The sequence below is a fragment of the Branchiostoma floridae genome, chromosome 4 (genome assembly GCF_000003815.2).
Source record: "Branchiostoma floridae strain S238N-H82 chromosome 4, Bfl_VNyyK, whole genome shotgun sequence".
NCBI lineage: Eukaryota > Metazoa > Chordata > Leptocardii > Amphioxiformes > Branchiostomatidae > Branchiostoma > Branchiostoma floridae.
This window is the reverse complement of record NC_049982.1, coordinates 3,100,341-3,125,972: the sequence shown is the minus strand read 5'-3', so window position 1 is coordinate 3,125,972 and position 25,632 is coordinate 3,100,341. Positions and strand designations below refer to the sequence as shown.

Below are 25,632 nucleotides of genomic sequence, written 5' to 3'. Positions count from 1 at the left end.
GTGTGTGTGTGTGTGTGTGTGTCTGTGTGACGATGCAATATATTGCAGTCAAATTCTCACATCTACAGCCACTTCTGTGTTTCATTTCTTCTTCGGAAGCGGTTGAAGACGAAATCACCCACTTCTTCAACAATATGCGGATTCATAGATCTTAATAGTCAATTATTCTCTCTTAGTTTGCAGTGGCGAGAAAGTATAACGTTATATTTCAGATACTTCTGTAAACAATTGGCTTCTTTACCCATCATGAATGAAGTACTACAGACGAAACGTTTCGTCTTCCTCTACATTTGAGGAGCGTCGCACGATCAAGGTTCTAGCGATCCCTCATTTCCTTTCGTGCATCTATCATACAGCTATATTGGTTAGTAGGATTCAAATACTAGATATGGGTGAAAAGCACATTATCAACTTCGTGTCGTCGAATGGCTAGGTGGGTGGGATGGAAATTGAGAGGTGACGCTATCGAGAGAGTCGATGCCTAGCATTTTTGCTTAGATGCTTTGTTCTAATAAATTCATCAACGTATTTCTGTTTTCACTTCGCCAAGGGGTAAAAGTGGTACCTGATTTCGGTTGGTGAGGTAAAAAGAGAGGGGTGGGCTCCACCTTCCAATACCTTGCCCTAGACTGGCTAACAGCCTGTAGTGTATAAAACTGTGAACCTCGCAATTCAGCCATTTTGGCTGCGATGAAATTCGATTTAATAAACCATTATCTTTACCACTTTCTGTCTCTACTGTCTCCGAAATTAATACATATATGCGTCTGTTTTACTCCGTTTCACTTTCAGGAGTTCTAGCCGAAACAAAGTAAAGGCTTATCCGGGATGCCAAAGCGAATGTCCGACGCCTTCGCTGATCTACCGAGGAAACGATTTGGCCCGGGGCTTCCAAGGCTGCGATACATGTACCGAAGAAGCCTAGTGCTTCGTTCTGCAAGATTGATAGGCCTGCCACCGAGAGGAGAGACCTTGATCCACCGTTGGCCAAAAAAGAGTACTGAGAGGTGCGCGTTCCCCTCACCATGCGATCCAGTTATGTACACTATACTCGTTCCGATTTACCCTCTGCCTTCCGGAATGGATGAAGCGTCTAATATATGATACGACCGTATTCTGGCAGCTGTTGCAAACAGAGAAACTACGTGATGATCGCAACGTTAACCTCAGAAGACTTCAAAAACCGGCCGGGCCGTCTGCCTACGCGGAGATTAGGACTCGCCTGAAAATCGCTTTTCTCTGTGTCATGCTTTCAGCGACGTGATCGTGATTTGCACGTATTTGCATAAGGTACCACGATAGGTGAATAGGTGAGACAGAGTAGGTTGAAAGTACATATGAACAGGATGTTGCCACGTGAGATCACGCCACCCTGCTGATTGGTTGAACGTAGAAGAGCCGGTTAGACGGACGTGTGACGTATGTGCACGTGACTGCGGTCATCTTTACAAAAGTAGCATTTACCGGGCCCCACCGGTGGCTGAAAAAAAAGTGAAATTGGCCAAATAAACAGATAGCTGGCCGATCCGTACAGCTGACTACCTAAGGATGAACATAATTTATTCCTGGTTTTGCAGCTACCTTTAAGTTTATCATAAACTAGAATAGAATTTCTGTACCATGCAGCCTAGTAGGTTTTTGTGCTCAATTGTCAAATGTCGAAACTCCCGAGGATTTTGTGTTGACTTCCTTTATTCATGAGAAGCTCAAATCCGCCTGCAAGCCGCTTTTCGACTAAAATCATGGGGAAAGAGTTGCGGGTCAAGTGAAATACTGTGAATGCAGAAATGTTCGCGGTGGATTAATGTTCGCGGTTTTCGCGGTGACCACTTCACCGCGAACTTAAAACCACCGCGAATATTTTTCTATTATGGTATGAGACTGTAGTCTATGGTGTTGTCGGGAACTTAAAACCACCGCGAAAAGTCCGTTTTCCCGCTACCGCAAAATTAAATCCCCGCGAACTTAAACGCATTTACAGTATAACAGAAGTACAGATTACATCCTCAACACCCTGAAAAATGTATGAGCAAATATGATTACAGATACATGGTACAGACACATAGATAAGTGAAAGTTGGTATATGGTTAGCAAGAAAGCCAAGATGTTAGGACTTGCTTGTTAATTTCTCTGTGCCTACGCGTGCGGACCTCCCCACATGCACTTTGCATATGCGGCGGCACAGGGGGCGCTTTAGCATAGGTATCAAAAGACGCATGTTGCTATGACGATTTCCGCTAGATGGCGTAATGCTACTAAAATACATTCTAAACATTTTTTTTATGCAGCAGAATGCTGACTTTGCCCACCATGCATTTGCTCTGAAGCGATGTTTCACGTCCATTTCCAGCACAAAAATTAACTTTCGCGAGACCGACCCGGTCAAGGAATAAGAAATCCGTCGCTTCTCTGACGTTACGTGATAAAGGCAAAACACGTGACTCGATGAGAAGTGGATCATGAGTTGAAGAAAGTCTATCAGGCCCTCAGTCACTTTTAAACTGTGGTTGCTGTTCCCTGATGCAAGTGGCTTTTTTCCACTCTCTTGTCTAAAATGATATAATGGTTCTTTGTCCAAGATTCTTTCAACACAACCCAAAAATACATTGTATGCTTGTCATATATGTATGTATTTGTTAGTACCAACAAAAGTCTCAAGGTGGCGCCCGTCAGCCACCTAAGAAGCGTTTTGAGGCAGAAATCACGCTTGTCGTCGGTCTCCATATGGGTTATTGCTGAACATGGGTTATTACTCTCCATCGTCGGCAGTATGTGAGCAGACCTATTTCTCTAAGGCTTAGGTCATATTTGCAATCCGGGGCCCGACCGGGGTGTTTTAAGAACCGAAAAATTTAAATGTATACCTAGAAATATACACAAATCATGCCCATGAATCTTATTTTGACATTTTGTGAATCTATATATCTTTTATACCATTCTTTTCGCTCCCGAAAGCTCCTCGACCGGGCCCCTGTTTGGAATTGTGACCTTAGCCTGAAACAGGCTTTAACAAACCGTGAACAGTTTCTTTAGATTGGCAAGTAGCTGGAGAACAAATAAATACCTAGGTATAGACTAGTACTACCTGCTGTGCTTTTAATGCTGTCTCAGTTGTGAATATACAGGTACTTCACGCGTTGTTTGTAATGCGATCCCAACCGTAAAGTAGGCTTAATGTACATGGATGTTGGCCAGAATACCTCGTGTTAATTACCGCAACTGTTAGCACGTGGAAGTGTGAATTTCTTCACTGTTACATGTGTAGGTTTTCGAACTCACATTTCAGTAGTGTCTGGCGTGGTGGTCTCAGACCCAGATGTGTTCGCCCCGAAGGAACACAGAATTTGGAAACTTCTGATAGTGTCGTGGTACAGAATTGTTTTGTATACATAGGAAGGACTCACATTGGCATTAAGAAAGCGAGGAAGGGGGCAACAATTACTGTAAATGTATTTAAGCTCGCGGGGATTTAATTTCGCGGTAGCGGGAAAAAGGACATTTCGCGGTGGATTTAAGTTCGCGGTATTACCATAGACTGCAATCTAATATCATGATAGAAAAATGTTCGCGGTGGTTTTAAATTCGCGGTAAAGTGGTCACTGCGAAAACCGCGAACATTTATCCACCGCGAACATTTCTGCATTTACAGTACTTGCCAAAAGACGCCATCTTACCCACATGTTTACATAATCACGACGACTGAAAACCTGACTCCGCGGCGATAGCTTCTCTCATGACGACAAAATGTTTTTAAAAAATCCTTTAAGTCTTAACCTTTTCTGAAGTACTTGTTACGCAAGCTTGTTATCAGTAATGTCGTGATGCGGTACTTATAACCGCCTACTGAACCAATTTGTGATGTATGCTCAAGCCTTTCCCCACACCTGAGGCACAGCGCGGGATCGGGTACTTGTTTGTCTGCTGTTGTTTTCCCACTGCTGCCGTCGTCTCCGCAGCGCGCGTGGATTCTGACGCACGTCGAACGGCTCCTCGACTTAACAGGATTGTGTTTGTCAACATGCCTACGAACGAACGATGGCGTTTTAGTGAAATGTGAATAATAGAGCAAAATGTGACGTAAAATCACATCGTTTTAACCTTTCTACAGTGCGCGTGTTTCCCTGGTCTGTCATCTAGCAGCGCCTCAACTGTACAGGATTGTGTTTGTCAACATAACTCCCACGAACGATGCCATTTTAGTGAAGGTTTTATCATACAGGTAGATCAATTTCATGAAAAAGGCACATCGATTTTGACAGCTGGTTTAACCTTTCTGTGCCGGCACGTGTACACAAAACAGCGTCTCAGGATCATTGTGTTTGTCAACATACCTCCGGACGAACGATGTGTTTAGTGAAATATGTTTCTAATGCAGTACTGTGACGAAAAATGCATGACATTTTAGTTCAAGTTGTTATCTTCCATGTCATTTAGATTAATTTGACGCAAAAGCACGTTGACAGTTGTTGTAACCTTTCCGCAGCGCGCGTGTTTCCATGACGTATGTCGAAGTGCCTTGACTATGATTACAGGGTTGTGTTTGTCAACAAGGGCTGGCTTCGGGAGTCTGCCAGTGATGCAGATTAACATTCCAGTATCTTTTTGGAGATGGAGCAACCTGGAATACCGGTTCATACCGGCTTTTCTCACAGCAAAAAACTGCCCTGTATGCGTGTAGCCTGGTATACTAGTACAAGCAGAGGTTAGGCTCCGGCTGTTTTGGACGTTTTTAGTCGTTCAAGGAGCTTTTATCAGGTTATATCCGACTTTCTATTTTGTCATGGCGATTATCTGACACCACACATATCTACCGAAATCACTCCGAGCGAGCCGTGGTATTTCAAAGGGAAGTTTTATTGATACACCAAAGTGACAACAAAGCACAAACAAACAAACAAACAAACTCGGGTGCTTCCTGTTGTTTATGGCGGTGAAACATGAGCCTCTGTTGTTCTCTAGTCCATGATCCGTGCCCGTCAGATTCCGGGAATTCATCGGCCCTTTTTAAAGTGTGTTCGTCGTTTTTTAAAATCTTCACGAGGTATCGAACTTCAAAATAAAACGAACTAGGACCATATTGTGAGAAAAAAGCTCGATTGTGACCGTCAGTTTGATTTTTAGTTTGCAAGTTGAATGGATAAAAGATTCAAACAAATGTTTTCATTTGAATTTGGTGGAGGATTTTCAAAGCATCGAAATAGCACGATTGTGGAATCCCACCTACCTGAAATTTTTAAAATCCCGTGAAGTCTATAATGTATACCCATGTTAAAACTAGAACACTGTGGGTACAGATAGAATTTCAAATTAACCCAACATCCGGTAGGCTTAACCCTCCAACATGGCGAATAGTAGTGACGTCATGGTCACGTGGATGCAGACACGCTGTTCTGTTGCCATCTACCTTGACCTATGAATTAGAAAAATCAAATTGAAATTGTATCTATTCCTAACGTCTTACTGCCTAAGTTCTGATTGTCAATTCAAATATCTGATTAGTTAGTCGTTCCGTTTTTTCTGATTGGCTGGCCGTCAGTGAAGCAGCATGACGTCTGTGATGACGCGTTAGGACTTGCTTCCGGCTGATTCCAGGGAATTGATGACCTTGTACAGCCAGGCCATCCTCTGTCGGTTCTCTGTGGGAACAGGTTATGATAAGTGCGCATCAGTGACTGTGGCTGTGCAGTGTTTAAGCGTCATTGGGTAAGGGAATATGGCTCACCCACTAAGGCTTACGGGCGATCGGCAGGGTTGTTTGTGGAAACGGAAAATAGAAATGTATACGTAACAAAATATACACAAATAACGCCCAAGAATTTTGTCTCTTACGTATTGTGTAGTTTGGTGTCTTTTGTAATTTTCGTTCCCGAAAGCTGCCCGGCCGGGCCCCGGTTTGGAAATGTGGCGAATGTCTCACCCAACTTTAGCAATGGGTTGACAGTTGCACGCGGTACATTGTATGGCAAACGGAACGACGTCGAATTCGGGGCAAGGCGAGTGTCGAGCCCTTACCTATTGGACCTGAGCCCAACAGTCTAATAGCCTGAGTATCATCCGTATTCTACCGGGGCTCCTTACACTCGCTACCCCTAAAAAATAATTTTTTTAGGGAAGTGAGTGTAAGGAGCCCCGGTAGAAATAGGATGGTACCCAGGCTACAGTCTAACCCTTACGCCTCACCGACGCCACATCTAAAAAGCACAAAAAGGCTATGCGGGAGTTTTGACCCAGGCTACAGTCTAACCCTTACGCCTCACCGACGCAACATCTAAAAAGTACAAAAAGGCTATGCGGGAGTTTTGATCTTTTTGATCTTTTTGTAAGGACGCAGGGTCATGAACTATGACTTACCCAGATCATTGATCTTTGTGTACGGGTACAGGTTCATGAACTATGACTTACCCAGATCATTGATCTTTGTGTACAGGTACAGGGTCATGAACTATGACTTACCCAGGTCATTGATCTTTGTGTACGGGTACAGGTTCATGAGCTATGACCTACCCAGGTCAGTTGTCTTTGTGTACGAGTACAGGTCATGAACTATGACTTACCCAGGTCATTGATCTTTGTGTACGGGTACAGGTTCATGAGCTATGACCTACCCAGGTCAGTTGTCTTTGTGTACGAGTACAGGTCATGAACTATGACTTACCCAGGTCAATGATCTTTGTGGGGAGGTAAAGGGTCATGGACTATGACTAATCAGGTCATTGATCTTTGTGTAAAGGTAAAGGTTCATGAACTATACCCTATCTAGGTCATTGGGGTTTCAGTACGGGTACACGTTCATGAACTATATGACTTACCCAGATCATTTGTCCGTCCATGTCCGAACACGTACTCCGCCACGCGTTTGGCCGGCAGCCATGTTTCCGCGCTGCCGCTGTACTGCTGGAGGAATTCTCGCAGTGGGTCGGCAGTCTGGGCACTGAAAAACAACAGGAGATTACAACTACGCTTGTCATATGAAGTAAAGTTGTTACATGAGTCGCACCCTAACACTTTGTCCATTTTCTGTCTTGCCGTGAAGGAACATGCTGCTTTCAGGTTTTCTCCTGTAAGTTGTAAATGCATGCTACAACTTACCCCTCATCATCCCTTAAGGCCCCTTCACACAAGAGCAGGAATTAGCCGGAATGCCATCAGAATGAAAATTATTTTCTATTCCTGGGGATTCGTAGTGTTTTCCGACTAGTCTTTAACTATTCTAACTGCAGTATGACCGCATTTTACGGCATTCCAACAATATTCGAAACACTCTTTAATGTCATTCGATGGAGAACCGAAACGGCAAGCCATTTCGAATCCTGCCAGAAATCTGTCAAAAGAATGTCAGGAATGTAGTGAGAATTTCTATAATACCCTACAAATTCCCAGGAATAGAAAAGAATCTTTATTCTGACGGCATTTTGGCTCATTTCTTCTCGTGTGAAGGGGATATTACGAGGGGCATTCAATAAGTAATGCCCCTGACCCATTTCCCATAGCAGGATATTAATGAAACTTGGCACAGTTATTAGTCTTTCTCTTCATAGGAAACACCCAGAGTTTTGCATTTCTCCCATCATTTGATGTAGCTCTGGACACCGTTCTTGTAGGACATCCCAGGTTGGTCCTCCGACAGATGACTCATCAATGGCAGAAGAGGGACGACCAGGTCTGGGAGCTGTTTCCACAGACTTCCGACCTTGTTTGAATTCAGGATGCCAGCGTTTTACAAGGTCATATGATGGGGCATCATCACCATAAGTTTTTTTCATTTCATCAAAAGTCCCTTTTGGTGTGCGTCCTTTCAAATACAAAAACCGGATCACTGCGCGACACTCAACATGCTCCATTTCACACCTGGTCCATTTCACACCTGACTCAGTTCAAACACCAGTAAATCAGTAACCACAGTTAGTTCAGAGCTGTTTTTTGCAACATAACTCATAGACATATAACTCATTACACATGCAGAATTTCATTTAGATCAGACAACTGGAAGTGGGTCAGGGGCATTACTTATTGAATGCCCCTCGTAGGTCCATTTGGAATTCCCACCCGAATGGCCCCGAATGTGGCACGAATTTTGCAAATTGTACTTCATTCCGACTGGTTCTGCTTGACTCCTGCTAATTAGGTTTCAGTGTGGAGGCCCTTTTAGTCTTCACCAGAGTAACTACACTGACGTAGACATGTGAAAGTACTGTATATTCTAAAGTTAACGCAGAAGGCTAATTGTAAGTACAGTAGACGATGGGCATTAAATTGAAATAGTAAAATTTAGACAAATAAGGAGACCAGGGGGCTTGTCCACCAAAGGTTCCATTTCCTCGCACAGATCACTTTGATCCCTCTTTTGCCGAAGTCCCGTAGGAAGGCCTGGTGGAGCCACCAGTGGACACGCATGTCCAAACAGCTGAGTCTCTGTGAACCACCGATGCACTAATAAGGGACGTGGTTGTGTGTGGAAGTTTCCTCATCATTCTGAACTGCGAGACGTTTGATATTCCTGCGTGAATTCCGGTCATGTCGCAGGTTTACCTCGTCAGGACAGTTCTAAGTGTTTTCTTCCGAGAGGGGTTTCCAGACGTGACCGTTTGTACTGTGTGATACAGAGCTGCAATCACATTAACGCGGGGACTTGAATACAACTTGACTTAGGCCGAGTCATGACAGTTTTTGTCTGGCACATACGCATTGGTAGCTGTTCGGTGTAGGGTTGAATACTAGTATATTTATGTTGCCGGGTGTACTTTTCAACGCTACGGCATCAGCTGGCGTTTACGTTCTGAAGTGATTGGTCATGGGTATTGGTCATGAAGGCGACAGTGGTTGTTGCAACTTTGATCCGTGTATGGGAAGAAAGTTTAGCATGATTACTACCAACACAGATGAACTTCCATGATAACCATTTTTAAAAGTTTTCAGAAACAGCTGTTTTCTGTAGAGTTGGACGTTTTTTTAGTCTATATCACAAGCTGTTTGGTGTAGATTTTGCCACTTTTTAAAAGTCTATATCACAAGCTGTTTGGTGTAAAGTTGGATACTTTTTAAAAGTCTATATCACAAGCTGTTTGGTGTGGATTTTGTCACTTTTTAAAGTCTATATCACAAGCCGTTTGGTGTAGATTTTGCCACTTTTTAAAAGTCTATATCACAAGCTGTTTGGTGTAGATTTTGTCACTTTTAAACGTCTCTATCACAAGCTGTTTGGTGTAGATTTTGCCACTTTTTGAACGTGTACATCACAAGCTGTTTGGTATGGATTTGGCATCTTTGTATAGGGTCTTTAGCACATGCTTTTTGGTGTACAGTTGGGCACTTTTTTACGTCTATGCCACCAGCTCTGCTATAGTACATGTTCAGTGTTTGACACGTTTTAACATCACGTTGTTTGCTTCAGGATTGACTACGCGCGCGCACCTCTCCGTTGCCCCGGCGCGGGAGATTTGGGGTTCAGCCGATCTCCCGAGCGAAGGTCGGCAGGTGCACTCTCAAGATTACCGGCATAATCAGACACCTTCTCCCGCCCGTGCTCTGTAGGCGGCGGGGCTTTGGCGGGATCAGATGGCGGCTGGAGGTTTCAGGAGAAGCGAGTGGAGTTTAAGTTGGGTTTGTCAAACTACACGTCTTCACATGACGTGGTGCTGCCATCCGTATTTGGACAACTAGACGCTCTCACTGCGACCTAAATAGGATATGTGTAACCTTTGATTTCTTACTGGCTATATCATACAGTATCTAAAAGTGAGACTGAGAGGACAATAAAACACACAAAGTGTAGTAAAATCCGTTTTTTTTTTCTACAAAATTCGTTGAGTCATTGATTGATTGAGCAATCAGTAAACGTTTAGGTCGCAGCGAGAGCGCGGTGAGAGCGCCGCCCTAGCTAGTGGAAAGGGGGTATAAGTGATGCCAATAATTTGGGGGGGGGGGACATCGTTTCTTTTGACTATGACTAGCAAGCTATAAGGAAATGGGCATGGCGTTTATCACCCGGGAAAACTTGCACATTGAGATGGGTTCCATACTTGATTTCGGATATGAGCACATGTTAGATATGCGCTTGGGGTAGGAGGATTCAGCATAGATAAGCAATAGAGATTGCACTCGCGCCTAAGGAACGTTAAGAAGTGGAGCTAAAGGTGAAACCTTATTGAAATAGTACTTCCACGGATACACATAAATGACAAGAGATTTACTGCGTTTTGGAGAGGGGGGTATGGCAATCAGAAATCGTGCACGTGTTCTCACAGAACAATAAGTCCGATCTCCGTTAGAATAATTGCACGATAATTACATATCTTGAGGTTGTGTGCGCAGAAAGAACAAATCTTTTTTAGCAGTATGTGTAACGATGTGGAAACACCCCTAGTTGAAAATGGTTTGGTCCAAGCGCGCAAAGGAGCATGAGACTAGAGTTCTGTGAAGTGAATCCATCTTGTTTGACATTAAAAGTTTGGTCTCCCGAAGTCTGGGCTCTGACGTCGTCTGTAGTCCCCGTCTAGCGCCCGGCCCTCGCGGTCGGGCGGGTAACAATTTGGAGGTTCTACCGAGATCGACTTTGACAGGATCCAAGGCCTGTCACAGAAGCAGTGCAAGGGGAAAATAGCAGACTTCCACTCGTCAGTGTGGCCTGTACCAGCTTCGGCGGGAAAACCAGGGAAAACGGGCACATGTGGTTGGTGTCAAATTACTTATCAGCCCTGCAGAACAGTTGCGTCATTCACCAGCATAGCCAGAGGTCAACCCACTGAGGTAACCCTAGTAAACAAGATACAGGAGACTCAAGTAATGGAGGAGATCGGGAGGGCACTGGGGAGATCAAGAACGTCAATCATGTGTCTCCACAATGGAAAGAAGATGACAAGCACAGGCCGGCAAGCACACAAGACTGTGGCAAAAACAGAGGAAGAACTGATGCAGTCAGGACTGTCAAGACAAGTAGACATCAAGCACAAGCAAGCAGGACTCTCGCATGTTCAACATTTTGTTACGTTATAGATTGAATTCATAGTGTATGTTTGGTATGTAGATTAACAATTAGCATTCATACGAAGTTGTCTAGTTATTGTCTATGCTGAAGAAGTTGGTACCAGAGATATAATATCAAGCAATGGGCATGGAGGCTCAGTCTTAAGAAGAAAGGTAGCCTTTTGGACTCTGAATCCAGCGCTACAATAAAACATGGTTGAGGATTTTAGGTAGAAATTTAGAATTCAAGAATGCTTAGTTTGAGGGTTGAGGACAGTCCAAGACAACAGAGTTGAGGATGGCCGGATGTAAACCCAAGATACCGAGTTTGAGGGTGTTGTGGAACCAAACCCAAGACAACAGAGTTGAGGATGTCCGGTAAGAAATCCAAGATACCGAGTTTGAGGATGTCCCGAAACCAAGCCCAAGACAACTGAAGTTGAGAATTCTGAAGGAAAATCCAAGACTGCCATGTTTGAAGTCACTTCCAGAAAGTGGATGTCATCCAGAGAAGTTTGAATGAAGCCAACTGAAAACGTACGGAGATACGGGTGCCAGACGGACATTAAGCTCCAACTCAGCTCCATAGTTATTCAATTGTGAAAGAGAAACTGTGGAAATACATGAAATGTGGAAATACATTAGTATATTATGTACTCCGAAGGTAGATGAGATGAACCAATAACTCCGAAGGTAGATGAGATGAACCAATAGCTCTGACTATATAAAAGACTGAGAAGTTTATTCTGTGTCTATTATCTGTAGAGCACAAGAAGAACAGACGAACATTTGATCAAACTTTTGCGGTAATTGGTCATCCAAGAAGATGTTAAATTGGATAGTTAAGTCCAATAGTTTTGTTATATGTTAGGAAAGGTTTTTGTAAACTGTTGTAACATGCAACAACTTGCCAGAAGTAGAGGTTAGAGTTGTAAAAAGAAGTTAGTTAAAAGGAACACAGTTTGTTTTATTGCATGCTCAATTATTACTCAAAGTTATACGTTCAGTTATTGTTAAGTAGATATAGCATTGTAACAGTAATGTCGGGACGCCATTTGATTTTGAGGGGGCGTGTGTAACGATGTGGAAACACCCCTAGTTGAAAATGGTTTGGTCCAAGCGCGCAAAGGAGCATGAGACTAGAGTTCTGTGAAGTGAATCCATCTTGTTTGACATTAAAAGTTTGGTCTCCCGAAGTCTGGGCTCTGACGTCGTCTGTAGTCCCCGTCTAGCGCCCGGCCCTCGCGGTCGGGCGGGTAACATATGCGGACTCCGGCAGTGACGCGCCTGCATTGTTAGTTGATGGTTGTAAATCAGACGAACAATTGAACCAAGAGTTAATCAACGAACGAGGCTGTCAGCAAGAGTTGGTGTGTATAGGCACCACGTGCTGAGATGCGCGCATGTTTCTACATTGTTCACATGATGTTTCTACATTGTTCACGTGATGTTTCTACATTGTTCACGTGATGTTTCTACATTGTTCACGTGATGTTTCTACATTTTTTACGTGATGTTTATACATTGTTCACGTGATGTTTCTACATCGTTCACGTGGTCTTTCTACATTGTTCATGTGAAAATTTTGTGTCAGCTTTTCACAAACTAGAGTACAAAATGATTTTCCTTATATGAATAGATTATATTAATTAGCCTTAACGTCAATGCCAGCTACTGTTTGTTGGACCGCAGCAGAAAAGCCTGTTCAAAGGGACACGAAAAATTGGAATAATTGATATATCATCTGTAAATATTTGCATTTTATTATTCACACATAAATCATTCAATTGATTCTAGTTGTTAAGTGGTTCGTTTAGTTTGGATGGATCGTCTAACGTAGCCTTTCGTTTAAAGCCCTTTTAAATGCATATTACGCAACCAAGTCAGGATGGCCGAGCGGTCTAAGGTCATTCGTTTAAATTGCAGTCTTGTTTGCTATGCTATGAGTTCAATCCCCACTTACAGCTAATTTTCTTTTCTTTGTTCAACAAATCCCATGTGATGTCTTTAGATAGAAAATAGACCAATTCAAGACTTCGATGTTTAACCGCCCTCTTTTCATGCTTTTTCCCAAAGTACGCACCGGCCAGCTTTTTAAAAAAGCTTTCTTGTACGGTGGCACAGAAGAAGACGTCAAATCCAGGCTTGGCAAAGCTACTGGTATGTGGCAATACCTGAGAAAATTCTGGCTATCTAAGCAAATCAGCGTACCGTTAAAGTTAAAGTTATTCCAGACTATTGTGATGCCAATAGCCACCTATGCGTGTGAATCTTGGAAAAGCGCTGCAGAGATAACAAAATCACTCGATACCTTCCAACGTAAATGCCTTAGGACAATCCTAGGCATCTCCTGGCGTGACCACGTCACAAATGAGGAGCTCATGCAAAGAGCTAAGGTGCCTTTAGCCAGTGAGACAGTCAGAAAAAGAAGATTGAGATTTGTCGGGCATGTATGGCGCCTTTCCGACAGAAGAACAACAAAAACAGCTATGTCATGGGCTCCTAAGGGCACCCGCCCCAGGGGCAGGCCTAAAACTACACTAAGACGGACAATCTTAGATGATGGAAGGAAAATGGGGCTAAACAGCATGGGAAGCATGGCAGTAGCTGCGCAAGACCGCAACCTTTTGAGGAAGTATGCTCGACGAGTCGACCAATGCCACAGTGTTGCGGGAGGGTCTAAGGTCTAAGGTAACGTCTTGTTTACGATGTGTTCTCTGTAGAATCATACTTTTATATCTAACGAATGAAAGTACCCGTGTTTGGAGCATAACGATGCCAAACCGCAGTCTCAGCCATAATTTCTGATAAATTACCATTATCATGTTCTAGATCAGTCTACACTTGGTCCGGATAAAAGTTCACATTATTTCAGAGGCAGAAAATGTGGCATTTGCACATATTTTGACAGGTCGCTGAATAGCGCTTGCCAGGAAACAACATCTGAAGCACTTGGTATACCACTTTACCATCAAGGTTGGGTTATACTTTTATAATCTAACATTATCTGAACTATGCTCTAAGGGTTCCCCCAAATCGGCAAGTATTATCAGCACCTCACTCACAAAACTGGTGCAATGACCGAGTGGGTAGAGTGTTCGCCTTGCATTCGGAAGGTCGTGAATTCGATCTCTGGACGAGTCATACCAAAGACTTTAAAAATGGTACATGCTGCTTTCTCTGCTAAGCACTCAGCACTAATGAGGAAGAGTATGGAAGCTAAACACAACACACATCACTACCAGCGGACCAGCCCCCTGCTGTAGTGGCTTGCACATGTGTGGCCCAAGGGCTACAGAAATGGAGATGGGCGCCACCCCTACGCATCTGTTACTGATGTAGGGGCAACTTTAACTTAACTCACAAGCCGACATGCAAATGCTGGAAGGGATCTGCGAGCACACAGAGCAGACAAAAACATTACCTCACTTCCTTCACGGAAGTAACCATAGGCGAAGATGTACCAATCACTCCGAATCAGGATAAGCTTAGTTTCCGGCGGTTTGTTATTCAATGGTGACCACCTGTCCATCTTGTTCTTTTGTATCTAAGACTTGATGTGGGACCTGGGGGCGTTTTTAATCACGTCTTACAAGGCGGAGGAGCTTCTTCGCGACCCGCACGTCTTATATCGAGCAGTCGATCACGGGACCTTGATGAGAGCCAAGGTCAAAAGGATACTTCAGGAAAGAAAGAAAAACAACCTCCGGAGTCGACTGATTGCCAAAGAAGAAAGAAAAACAACCGTTAGGCCCAAGTAGTCGTGATCAAGCTTGAGCGACCTGGTCTCTATTCAAATACAATTCAATCTCTACCGGGTCTCTAGTCTCCAAGCAGATCCAACGGTAGCATAAGATAGTATCGAAAGCTCCCAGAGGAGTGAAGCTAGCCTAGGAATGTGTTTTTTTACAAGGCAAATGGACACATTTTGCCTGACTACACTCCTTGGCCTGTTTGGTATCTTATGCCATTGTAGGATCTGCTTGGAGATTAATGGTCTTCACGAAAGGACGACGCTGGTATCAGAATTACTCTGTACGGAACAGATGTTTTCAGCTCAGGCGAATTGACTTCATTCGAATTTCAACAGGAACAATACCATGTATCAGGTTTAAGTTGTAAGTCTTGGTTTACTTCCCACCATATGGCAGTTGCGATATGTATTTATTATCCTTTAGATGCATTTCTGGAGAACATTTTCATCCAAGTTATAATGTACTTCGCCAGTAAAAACAATGCTGGCTTGTCGTCGTGTCATGCGTTGTCACAGCAAAACCAAAGACCGGAGGTTTTGTGTCTGGAGAGAGCCACACCTCGAGCACACTTATTGACCAGACGAGAAAGACTATTCTAGTATGAGTGGATCAAACCTTACAAACCTTAAAGTCAGGTTTGACAGTGCTTGAACTTGCTGTGCAAAGCTACTACGAGATTTGTAGTCATTCGTCCGTTCAGTCAGCGAGCACCGCTTTCGTCATCATCTTGTCCATCATTCAAGTAGTTACATGAGTTCGCAGGTGGCTGTCTACGAGATTTACTGAGTTTGCAAAACACATCATGACCAACAAACAAACAAACGAACAACAGGATGTTGAAGCCTGTGGAGAAGCTCACCTGTAGGGGTAGCGGTTGTCCCCCGCCAGCTCCTCGGCCTGTGCTAGCGCCAGCCCCGTAAGGACGATCAGCATCGCCGCCCATCTCCTCGTCGCTCCGTGCGCGCTCGCCGGTCCCGACATGTCTGACTCACGCTGCGCCGGTCCGGACTGGGGACGCGCAGGGAAAACTCGCCGAATTTGTAGTGGGAACCACGTGACCGCGCGCTGCGTCAGTTGGAGATGAATGTTAAGTTGTGTGATAATTTGCGGCCCTCACGTCAGCCTGTGTGCAGAATGAATGTGAAGCTACATGTACATACACTCACAGCATCGCTGATCCCGCAACACCACCTGCACGCCTACAGACTGCCAGGATCAACGCCACTGCACTGCGTCAGGCGGGATGTACGTGCAGACCCGGGCGTAACAAACAAATTACTTCAATGTCGTCATTTAGTTTCGTTTGTTTATTCATATAGCCAAGTAAAGTTTTGCGTTTGCATTAGGTACAATGTATGGCAGATAACATGTATTACTAACAAATACAAACTAACTACACTAGTGTATTAAACTATATAAATTACATTAAAACTCTAAACAACTAAAACCTGATGTGAGCGTGCGAATAAAAACAAGTTTAGCCAAAATACAAAGTTGCCTATATTCAATCTAAGTCGTCAGAAAGAAGAGTTGCACAAATAATTGAACACACACGTTGCCTTTTTTTAATGTTTTTTGCGGCATATGTTTTCTAGTTTTGTTTCTTCTTTGTACGATTCACGGGATGGAAACAAAGAAAATTTATATAATCAAGTCCGTGTGACTAGAGATAGTATGAAGATAACGTTACCAAAAAATCATAATCTTTTAAATTCATTTCATAAATTCTCATTCTTTCATCTTAGCCCTGACATTTCATAAGTGATATGATTTGATTTATTCGGCTGTAAGAAATACCCAACTAGCCGGAGGCTATTACTAAGGGCTAGCCCTGGTTATACGTGTTTTGTACTAAAAAAAAGATATAGATGCATCTCAAACGAACTTACTGAACGAATCTATAAATAGAATGTCTAGATCTGTGCGTTTAAGCCTAACCTAATCACGACAGGCGCGTTTTGTACGTGTCGTGCTGCCGAGGTGGTAATCCGGTGCTGATGCTGATCATGACTGGCGGGAGAGAGACTGAACTTGATGTAGGTAAAAGGATAAGGGATGAAATTTTAGAAAAGTGTTTTGTCTGTCTTTGTGACCAAGGTATACTTTGAAAAGGAAAGAAACCTATCTGGACGCGACTTTTTGTGTGTTTTTTTCTTTTCATTTTTTATTCAACATAAAAGCAGACAGGACAAAGTGACACTGCACTCAAGTTAAAAAAAACTTATTTTAACAGTGCCACTTAACATACATTTGAATACATGAATGCAGATATAACAACATTAGAAACAATAATTGAACAAGCTAATCGACTAACATTGTGTGTGCCCCCAAACACCCCTACCCACCCCATGTACAAAGTAACAATTCAATGATGTATAAATGCAGTAAATTCTACACATGAAATATAACACTAGGACTAAAAACGCTGAGTAAGATCAATGGACTTTTGAGTGAATAACATAAGCTTGGAATTGATTTCAGCAATGGGACCTAATTTTAGAAATAAGTTTTGTCTGTTTGCCTCATTGACCTCTTCTTCGATCTATCATGGCCGCCGCGTGAGAAAGGTGTCAGAGTCACTGAGGAAACCTTGAGACCGTTACCTCACGCAGCTTATAACCTTGTTGTCTTACTGCGTTTGATGATAGTGTCACGAATGTTGTAGGAAAGCCTTTTTCCTAAACCAACCAAAGCGGAGTGTTTTAGGCAAAGGATGAACATCAAAGGCCTTTTGAGACAAGTCTGATCAAACAATATCTTTTAGGCGTGACTACATAGGCCTGGTGCTTACGACACACACATCAAAGGAATACTTTAGGCTTTGGTGATAGATCTATATTACTGATCTAACGTATTTGTTATTCCCTTTTGTTAAGATTAGAAACTTGCTTACATGGTTTATTATGTCTTGTACTTTGCTTTTATTTAATGTTGATCTATTGTGTCTATTGTGTTTTGGCCTAAGGGTACATTGAAAAGCGCCAGCAGGCGATTGCGTTTGCCCTGTTGAAACAAACAAAATAGTGAGATGACGCAACTGACGCTCAGGTGTGACCGTCTGACGTTATAAGTCAGCAGAAAACCCGATAACCACATGGCCTCTTTAACTCTCAGGGCCAAGTGTGCGTTTTTGGAACTTCAAAGGTCCTTTTCAAGACACAAAGTCGACTGTGGCGCAAGGCGTGACTGCGGGTTGTTTGAGGGAAGACTCGGTATTATGAAGTATAAAATATATCGAAAGGATGAATCCTGATATTTCAGGAGGCTTTATCAGCGGTGATGTTTGTTTTAAGAAGTACGCCTCGTGCCGATCTTATGATTCCTGTTTATAACGTTTTTGCTTTAGATAATCCTAGTTTCGTGCTGTTGTTACCACTGCCGAGCCGCAGCTGTACAGCCGACCGCACTGCTAGCTCAGACATGTCAATCAGCTGCTAACGACCAGAGCACGACAGCCTCACATGGATGACGTCAGACCTCGTGTCTCACCCAGACCTGTCAATCAGCAGGTAGACAGCCTCACATTGATGACGTAAGACCACACGTCTCACCCAGACCTGTCAATCACCAGGTAGACAGCCTCACATTGATGACGTAAGACCACACGTCTCACCCAGACCTGTCAATCAGCAGGTAGACAGCCACACATTGATGACGTAAGACCACACGTCTCGCCCAGACCTGTCAATCAGCAGCAAGACTACCACACATTGATGACGTAAGACCACACGTCTCACCCAGACCTGTCAATCAGCAGCAAGACTACCACACATTGATGACGTAAGACCACACGTCTCACCCAGACCTGTCAATCAGCAGCAAGACTACCACACATTGATGACGTAAGACCACACGTCTCACTCAGACCTGTCAATCAGCAGCTAGACAACCACACATTGATGACGTAAGACCACACGTCTCACCCAGACCTGTCAATCAGCAGCTAGACAGCCACACATTGATGACGTAAGACCACACGTCTCACCCAGACTTGTCAATAAGCAGCTAGACAGCCACACATTGATGACGTAAGTCCACACGTCTCACCCAGACCTGTCAATCAGCAGGTAGACAGCCACACATTGATGACGTAAGGCCACACGTCTCACCCAGACCTGTCAATCTGCAGCAAGACTACCACACATTGATGACGTAAGGCCACACGTCTCACCCAGACCTGTCAATCAGCAGCTAGACAGCCACACATTGATGACGTAAGACCACACGTCTCACCCAGACCTGTCAATCAGCAGCAAGACTACCACACATTGATGACGTAAGACCACACGTCTCACCCAGACCTGTCAATCAGCAGCTAGACAGCCACACATTGATGACGTAAGGCCACACGTCTCACCCAGACCTGTCAATCAGCAGGTAGACAGCCTCACATTGATGACGTAAGACCATACGTCTCACCCAGACCTGTCAATAAGCAGCTAGACAACCTCACATTGATGACGTAAGGCCACACGTCTCACCCAGACCTGTCAATCAGCAGCAAGACTACCACACATTGATGACGTAAGGCCACACGTCTCACCCTGTCAATCAGCAGCTAGACAGCCACACATTGATGACGTAAGACCACACGTCTCACCCAGACCTGTCAATCAGCAGCAAGACTACCACACATTGATGACGTAAGACCACACGTCTCACCAAGACCTGTCAATAAGCAGCTAGACAGCCTCACATTGATGACGTAAGGCCACACGTCTCACCCAGACCTGTCAATCAGCAGCAAGACTACCACACATTGATGACGTAAGGCCACACGTCTCACCCTGTCAATCAGCAGGTAAACAGCCACACATTGATGACGTAAGACCACACGTCTCACCCAGACCTGTCAATCAGCAGCTAGACAGCCACACATTGATGACGTAAGGCCACACGTCTCACCCTGTCAATCAGCAGCTAGACAGCCACACATTGATGACGTAAGACCACACGTCTCACCCAGACCTGTCAATCAGCAGCAAGACTACCACACATTGATGACGTAAGACCACACGTCTCACCCAGACCTGTCAATAAGCAGCTAGACAGCCTCACATTGATGACGTAAGGCCACACGTCTCACCCAGACCTGTCAATCAGCAGCAAGACTACCACACATTGATGACGTAAGGCCACACGTCTCACCCTGTCAATCAGCAGGTAGACAGCCACACATTGATGACGTAAGACCACACGTCTCACCCAGACCTGTCAATAAGCAGCTAGACAGCCTCACATTGATGACGTAAGGCCACACGTCTCACCCAGACCTGTCAATCAGCAGCAAGACTACCACACATTGATGACGTAAGGCCACACGTCTCACCCTGTCAATCAGCAGGTAGACAGCCACACATTGATGACGTAAGACCACACGTCTCACCCAGACCTGTCAATCAGCAGCTAGACAGCCACACATTGATGACGTAAGGCCACACGTCTCACCAGACCTTACCCCGGGTGAAGTGGCACCACATTTGCATTTGGCTACAGTTTAATGCAGCAAGGTGAGAGTTAATCCTCTATATGTAACCCGATCAGGACAGCCACACATTCACAACGTAAGAGCACAGGTCCATGACGTAAGACCAAACTGTAAATGCAGAAACTTTTGCGGTGGATTGATGTTCGCGGTTTTCGCGGTGGCCGTTTTACCGCGAACCTAAAACCACCGCGAACATTTTTCTATGGCAGTAAGAGACTACAGAGCATGGTGCTACCACGTATTTAAAACCACCGAAAATTCATTTTCCAGCTACCGCGAAATATGATATGCCCGCGGACTTAAATACATTTACAGTAGACCACAACCCACCAGACCAACCAATCAACGGCAAGCAACCCGATCAGGACAACCGCAGATCAATGACGTCAAAAAGAACTTCTCCTTGCAAGTCATTTCTCAGAAGAAGAAGTGTTCGGACAAATGTTTCTCCGCGGTCGTGATTGAACCTCACCCCCCCCCCCCCCTGGATCAGCCCGGTCACGCTAATGTAATAAGTAGTGGTGGTTATTAATAACGCCCCAGTGGGCAGGGTAAGGGCGCGGGTCAGGGGTAGGCCGCCGATGCTTGTTAACATTTGACTCTCCATCCGAGCGGCGGGCCTAACAAGCCACAGGGGACGCCTGGTGCGTGGCGCGCGCTGTGAGCATCATATCAGGTATGCCCCGCGTTCCACGTGTTCTAAAGCTAAGGACACAACCCGCCGTACCTACGTGCCAAAACGTGGGCAATCTTTTGGGATCCGTAAGTGGTACGTACTGCCTCCGTACGAACTCGTAAGGCATCCGACGGATTTTTGAGCACGCAGACACGCCGTAGAACTTTACGTGCAGCCAAAACTTAGTGTGCCATCGGGCTGCGGATTCGCCTCCGTACGTGCCAGAACGGGCGACGCGCCTGCCCTGTACAGCCTAAACGTTTTCAGAAATACGTGGCGGACGTGCCCTCCAAAAAAAAAAACGTACGGACAAATTGCACGTACGGCAGGTTGTGCCCTCAGCTTTACTTTGCAATCGGCAGTGTTGGTGGAGAGCTAGAAGGCCCTAATTACTGTATCATGGGAAGTAAGAAATGGGAAATACAATCACACTGGCACCCACGACTACCATTGCCGGCCACACTAACGACTAGCCCAAGCGCTGAAGACCGAAGAGACTGCCATTCTTTGTATGGTAGAATGCAGATTATTTACACGTTTTCAATCACTTCATGTATTTGATTTTGTTCACTTGCAATTAGCTCCATGGGCATGAACTTGCAATAAAAGTTTTACATTTACTAAAGCCACAGATGACGTACGTACCTACCTACCTAGTACCTACCTACCTAGTCCCTTGACCTCCAGGTCGTTGGGGGGACAAGGTAGACATGAAGATCGAGAGTTGCCTCCAGGTGACGTAACCGATGTTAAATGCACCAGAAGAGCGGAGGAAAATCGGGAGCCATGGAATGATCAACTTTGATGAGTCGCACATATTCAAACAAATACATTCTAAACCTTGCATAGAAACAACTACGTACTGCCACCATTTCTTCCAATGGCTAAACGGGTAGGGAAGCAATAACACTGAAAAACAATTTTTGAAACACTTGCTGACCTGAGATTCATTTTGTTACAGAGGTCATTATCTTACTTCAAAGCCATAGTCTGGCTCTCCCTCGGAGATCGACGGGCGAGGCCGAACCAATGAATAAAAAATAAATAAATACAGAGGTCGTCTATACAAATTTGTTTGAACCTTTATTCCTTCATGAAAGCTCGAATCGACCTGCCGACCTCTTTTCATAGAGGTCATGTTGATATGGTTGATGAGATCGATTCGGACAGATAGCTACATGTAAAATTATGGATACCTTTCTAAACAGAATGGGACTCCTGCAGCTTTGGATAACGTTTCCCTAAAGCTGAGGGCACAACCCACCGTACGTGCAATTTGTCCGTACGTTTTTTTGGGAGGCCACGTTCGCCACGTATTTTTGAAGACGTTCAGGCTGTACATGGTAGGCGCGTCGCCCGTACTGGCACGTACGGGGGGCGAATCCGCAGCCCGATGGCACACAAAAGTTTGCCTGCATTTCTTTAATAACTTTAATCAAACACCATTATATAAACACATCTCAGGCTACATTTTAAACACTACTAAGAAACGAGAAGAAGCCGAACAAAGAATAGTTTTAGAACCCATGTTTTAGATTAGTTTTAGAAACCATGTTTACCGTATTGCGACCTTTTGTATCTATATGCCTGCACTTAGCCCGACAGGGCATGAATGTGCAATAACAGCTATTATCAATTACTACTTCAGTCACGAGCGCGGCCCAATCAGGCGAGTCGTTACAACGCGGAAGTTATGCTTCTCCACGCGCCTCCGGAGCGCCTCCCGATTCATCCCCTCCGACGGCGCCGGGGCTCCGACCTTCCACCGGCGGGGCCAGGCGTAATTAAGCCCGAGGGAGTCGGCGCGTGACGCCGGCGATTAACCGCGCTGGTTTTGGATCAGGAGTTGTAGAAGCACACTTCTGCTCCAACAGATTAGTGTGGCGATAATGGTAGGGTTGGAGTTAGAGCAGGGTCTACTGCTATATGGTTAGAGTTGGGGTTAGGGTTTGGGTTAGGGTTTGGGACTTTTGGGTTAAGGACCGTTTAGTTTAGGGTTAGAGTTAGGGTTAGGGCTTTAGCGTTTGGGTTAAGGTTACTGGGTTTTGTTGAGGGTAAGGTCATGCCAAAAAGCAGTTACTGAAGCAACTGGATATGAGTTTGGAAACGGTCAGATGTTTTAACTAGCATCCACTATTTTTCGTCAGTGACACTGAAGTGATCTGTCAATGACTTTTTTTAAATAATTATTCTTTATTTCAGGCACTACAGGCCCATATCAGCACAATCAAAAACCAGGAGACCTATATACATATAATCCAGAGTGGGTAGAGCCGGTGGGATACAATATAATGATGCTAAAAATATATACAATATGGAAGCATTACCGCTTGTAGACAAGATGAACATCGTGTTGCCAGTAGTTACAGAGAGTGAACATGTCTGAATGGATTGTAAGCTTAATGATACCATTGTTCGAGTTGAAGAGGCGAGTGACAAAAGAGTTGAGTTAATTTCCTTCTACAGGCATCAAAGGTGTCTACTCCCATTGACACAAACATTAGGCTGGCACTCTCGTATCTTCCATATGCGAACAGGATTCTGAAGGCGTTATTATAAGCCGTTCGTAGTTTGCTACCCAGTTCGTAGTTTGCTAGTTTAGTACCCAGAGGGTTGTGGAAAAACTAAACTTTACGTTACCAACACCAAATTTAATTGGGACTTACCCCAAATTTTCAGCCGACTCCGTCAGCCTTCTTCACGGAATGGACCCGTCTGCTGTAGCTTCCGGACGTGACGTCAGGGACACACGACTGCAGCAGAGGGTCGTAGATGCCAGATAACCTGTGTCGCACCCCCCCCCCCCTCGGTGCCCCCAACCTACCTCCCGGAGTTCCACCAAACGGGCCCATTCCCCCTGACAGCTTCCGGATTCCCCCCTAAAATTTGAGGAATCCCCCCCCCCTTTTATTGTGTGTCACGAAAACCTCAAGTTTTTTTCCCCCCCCCAAGTATACCAACACAGAGAACTGTCATGCTAAGTACACAGATGGTATGTGTCCACAACTGGGCGCAATGGCCAATGCATAGAAGAACAATACGCATTGAATGAAGTACGCTTAATTTCAGAAGAGGCGAACTTGAATCTGCGAACCAGGGAATTAGCTCTGGTGTAAAAGCCTCTGATGTGAGCTCTTATAGTCTCGTCATCAGACAGGTTTGAAGGGATCTGGTTGCCCAGATAGATGACGGGAGAAACATACTTCAAGTCTGTGCTTCAAGTTTATGAGTGGAAAGTAAACTATTGTTTTAGTGATAGAAAAGTTTACCCCAGTATTAAAACGTACTGTACTCCGACAGCACAGGTTCATGTTATGCAGGGGTACTGTGGAAACGCTTGTATATAAGTACAAATAAGGTGGTGTATCTACGGAAATTACGTGTAATTCATTTAACAACCCGGTCAGACTACTTACGGATATGAGTTATGTCTTATTTACGTCAATCAATTGAAATTTGACAGGTATCGTTTAAAGAGGAGAAAAATAAGGTCGTGTACCCGTGCCATCACCATTCCCCCTAACCACGGAGAGCAGATTCTCTGGCAAGCATGAAATCCTTATTATCCAGGGCCGCAGTTTTTTTCTTGGAATACAGGCTATAATAAAACGGGCGCGGATGTCATCTATTGAGTAAGTGTGACCTTAAGTTGAACACACAACAAGGCTGCATGCAGCCCGCATACGTCCCGCGTTACTGTACAGGGTTCTGGTAACAGGTGTGTGCTCACGTTACTGTACCGGGTTCTGGTAACAGGTGTGTGCTCAGCCCGCAAGAAAAAAGAAAAAAGAAAAAAGAAGGATTGACTTGTGCTTGAAATTCGCCAAGAAGCTCGACCCCTCATTGCTCCCGCCAAGGGCTGGCGAGATCCACGGTAGATCCACGAGAAACTCGGACTTGTTCAAAACAGTAAGATGCAGAACCAACCGTTACAGAAACTCCCCCCTTCCATACTTAGTAAGACTGTTAAACAAACATAGCTAAACAATAGTAGACTTGGAATGTTCTAATCACAAATGTATGTTTCCGTCTCTTGCCTGTACATCATGTATTTATATAAAGTTTTAAAGGATACTTAGTTTTAGTGTGTATACGTGTTATTCATCAGATAGTCTTTAACTCGACGTATTAAGGATTTGATGGGAAAAAAACGTGCAATTCAGCCAATTGGCTGCCAAATGTTTTTACTGAAGTTGTGTTGTGCAACAAATAAACCATTCATTCATTCATACGTCCCGTGTTACTGTACCGGGTTCTGGTAACAGGTGTGTGCTCACGTTACTGTACCTGGTTCTGGTAACAGGTGTGTGCTCACGTTACTGTACCGGGTTCTGGTAACAGGTGTGTGCTCAGCCCGCATACGTCCCGTGTTACTGTACCGGGTTCTGGTAACAGGTGTGTGCTCATCCCACACACGTCCCGTGTTACTGTACCGGGTTCTGGTAACAGGTGTGTGCTCACGTTACTGTACCGGGTTCTGGTAACAGGTGTGTGCTCACGTTACTGTACCGGGTTCTGGTAACAGGTGTGTGCTCACGTTACTGTACCTGGTTCTGGTAACAGGTGTGTGCTCACGTTACTGTACCGGGTTCTGGTAACAGGTGTGTGCTCATCCCACATACGTCCCGTGTTACTGTACCGGGTTCTGGTAACAGGTGTGTGCTCACGTTACTGTACCTGGTTCTGGTAACAGGTGTATGCTCACGTTACTGTACCTGGTTCTGGTAACAGGTGTGTGCTCACGTTACAT

General features: G+C 44.6%; 2 protein-coding genes and 1 long non-coding RNA gene across 3 annotated transcripts in view; 1 reads left to right on the top strand and 2 right to left on the bottom strand.

The window, feature by feature from the left end:
* LOC118413013 overlaps positions 1-25,632 on the bottom strand; it is a 711,153-nt gene that overhangs the window by 553,859 nt on the left and 131,662 nt on the right. The window lies entirely within an intron of this gene.
* The window catches only part of LOC118414515, a 660,232-nt gene that overhangs the window by 542,345 nt on the left and 92,255 nt on the right, over positions 1-25,632 (top strand). The gene's annotated exons all lie outside the window — the stretch shown is intronic.
* On the bottom strand, positions 4,840-15,836 carry LOC118414504. The gene is made up of 3 exons (XM_035818592.1): positions 15,578-15,836; positions 6,811-6,932; positions 4,840-5,637 (listed from the first exon to the last, which is right to left on the bottom strand). The coding sequence occupies exons 1-3, from the start codon at positions 15,697-15,699 to the stop codon at positions 5,567-5,569; spliced, it is 315 nt and encodes a 104-aa protein (XP_035674485.1). The 5' UTR covers positions 15,700-15,836; the 3' UTR covers positions 4,840-5,566.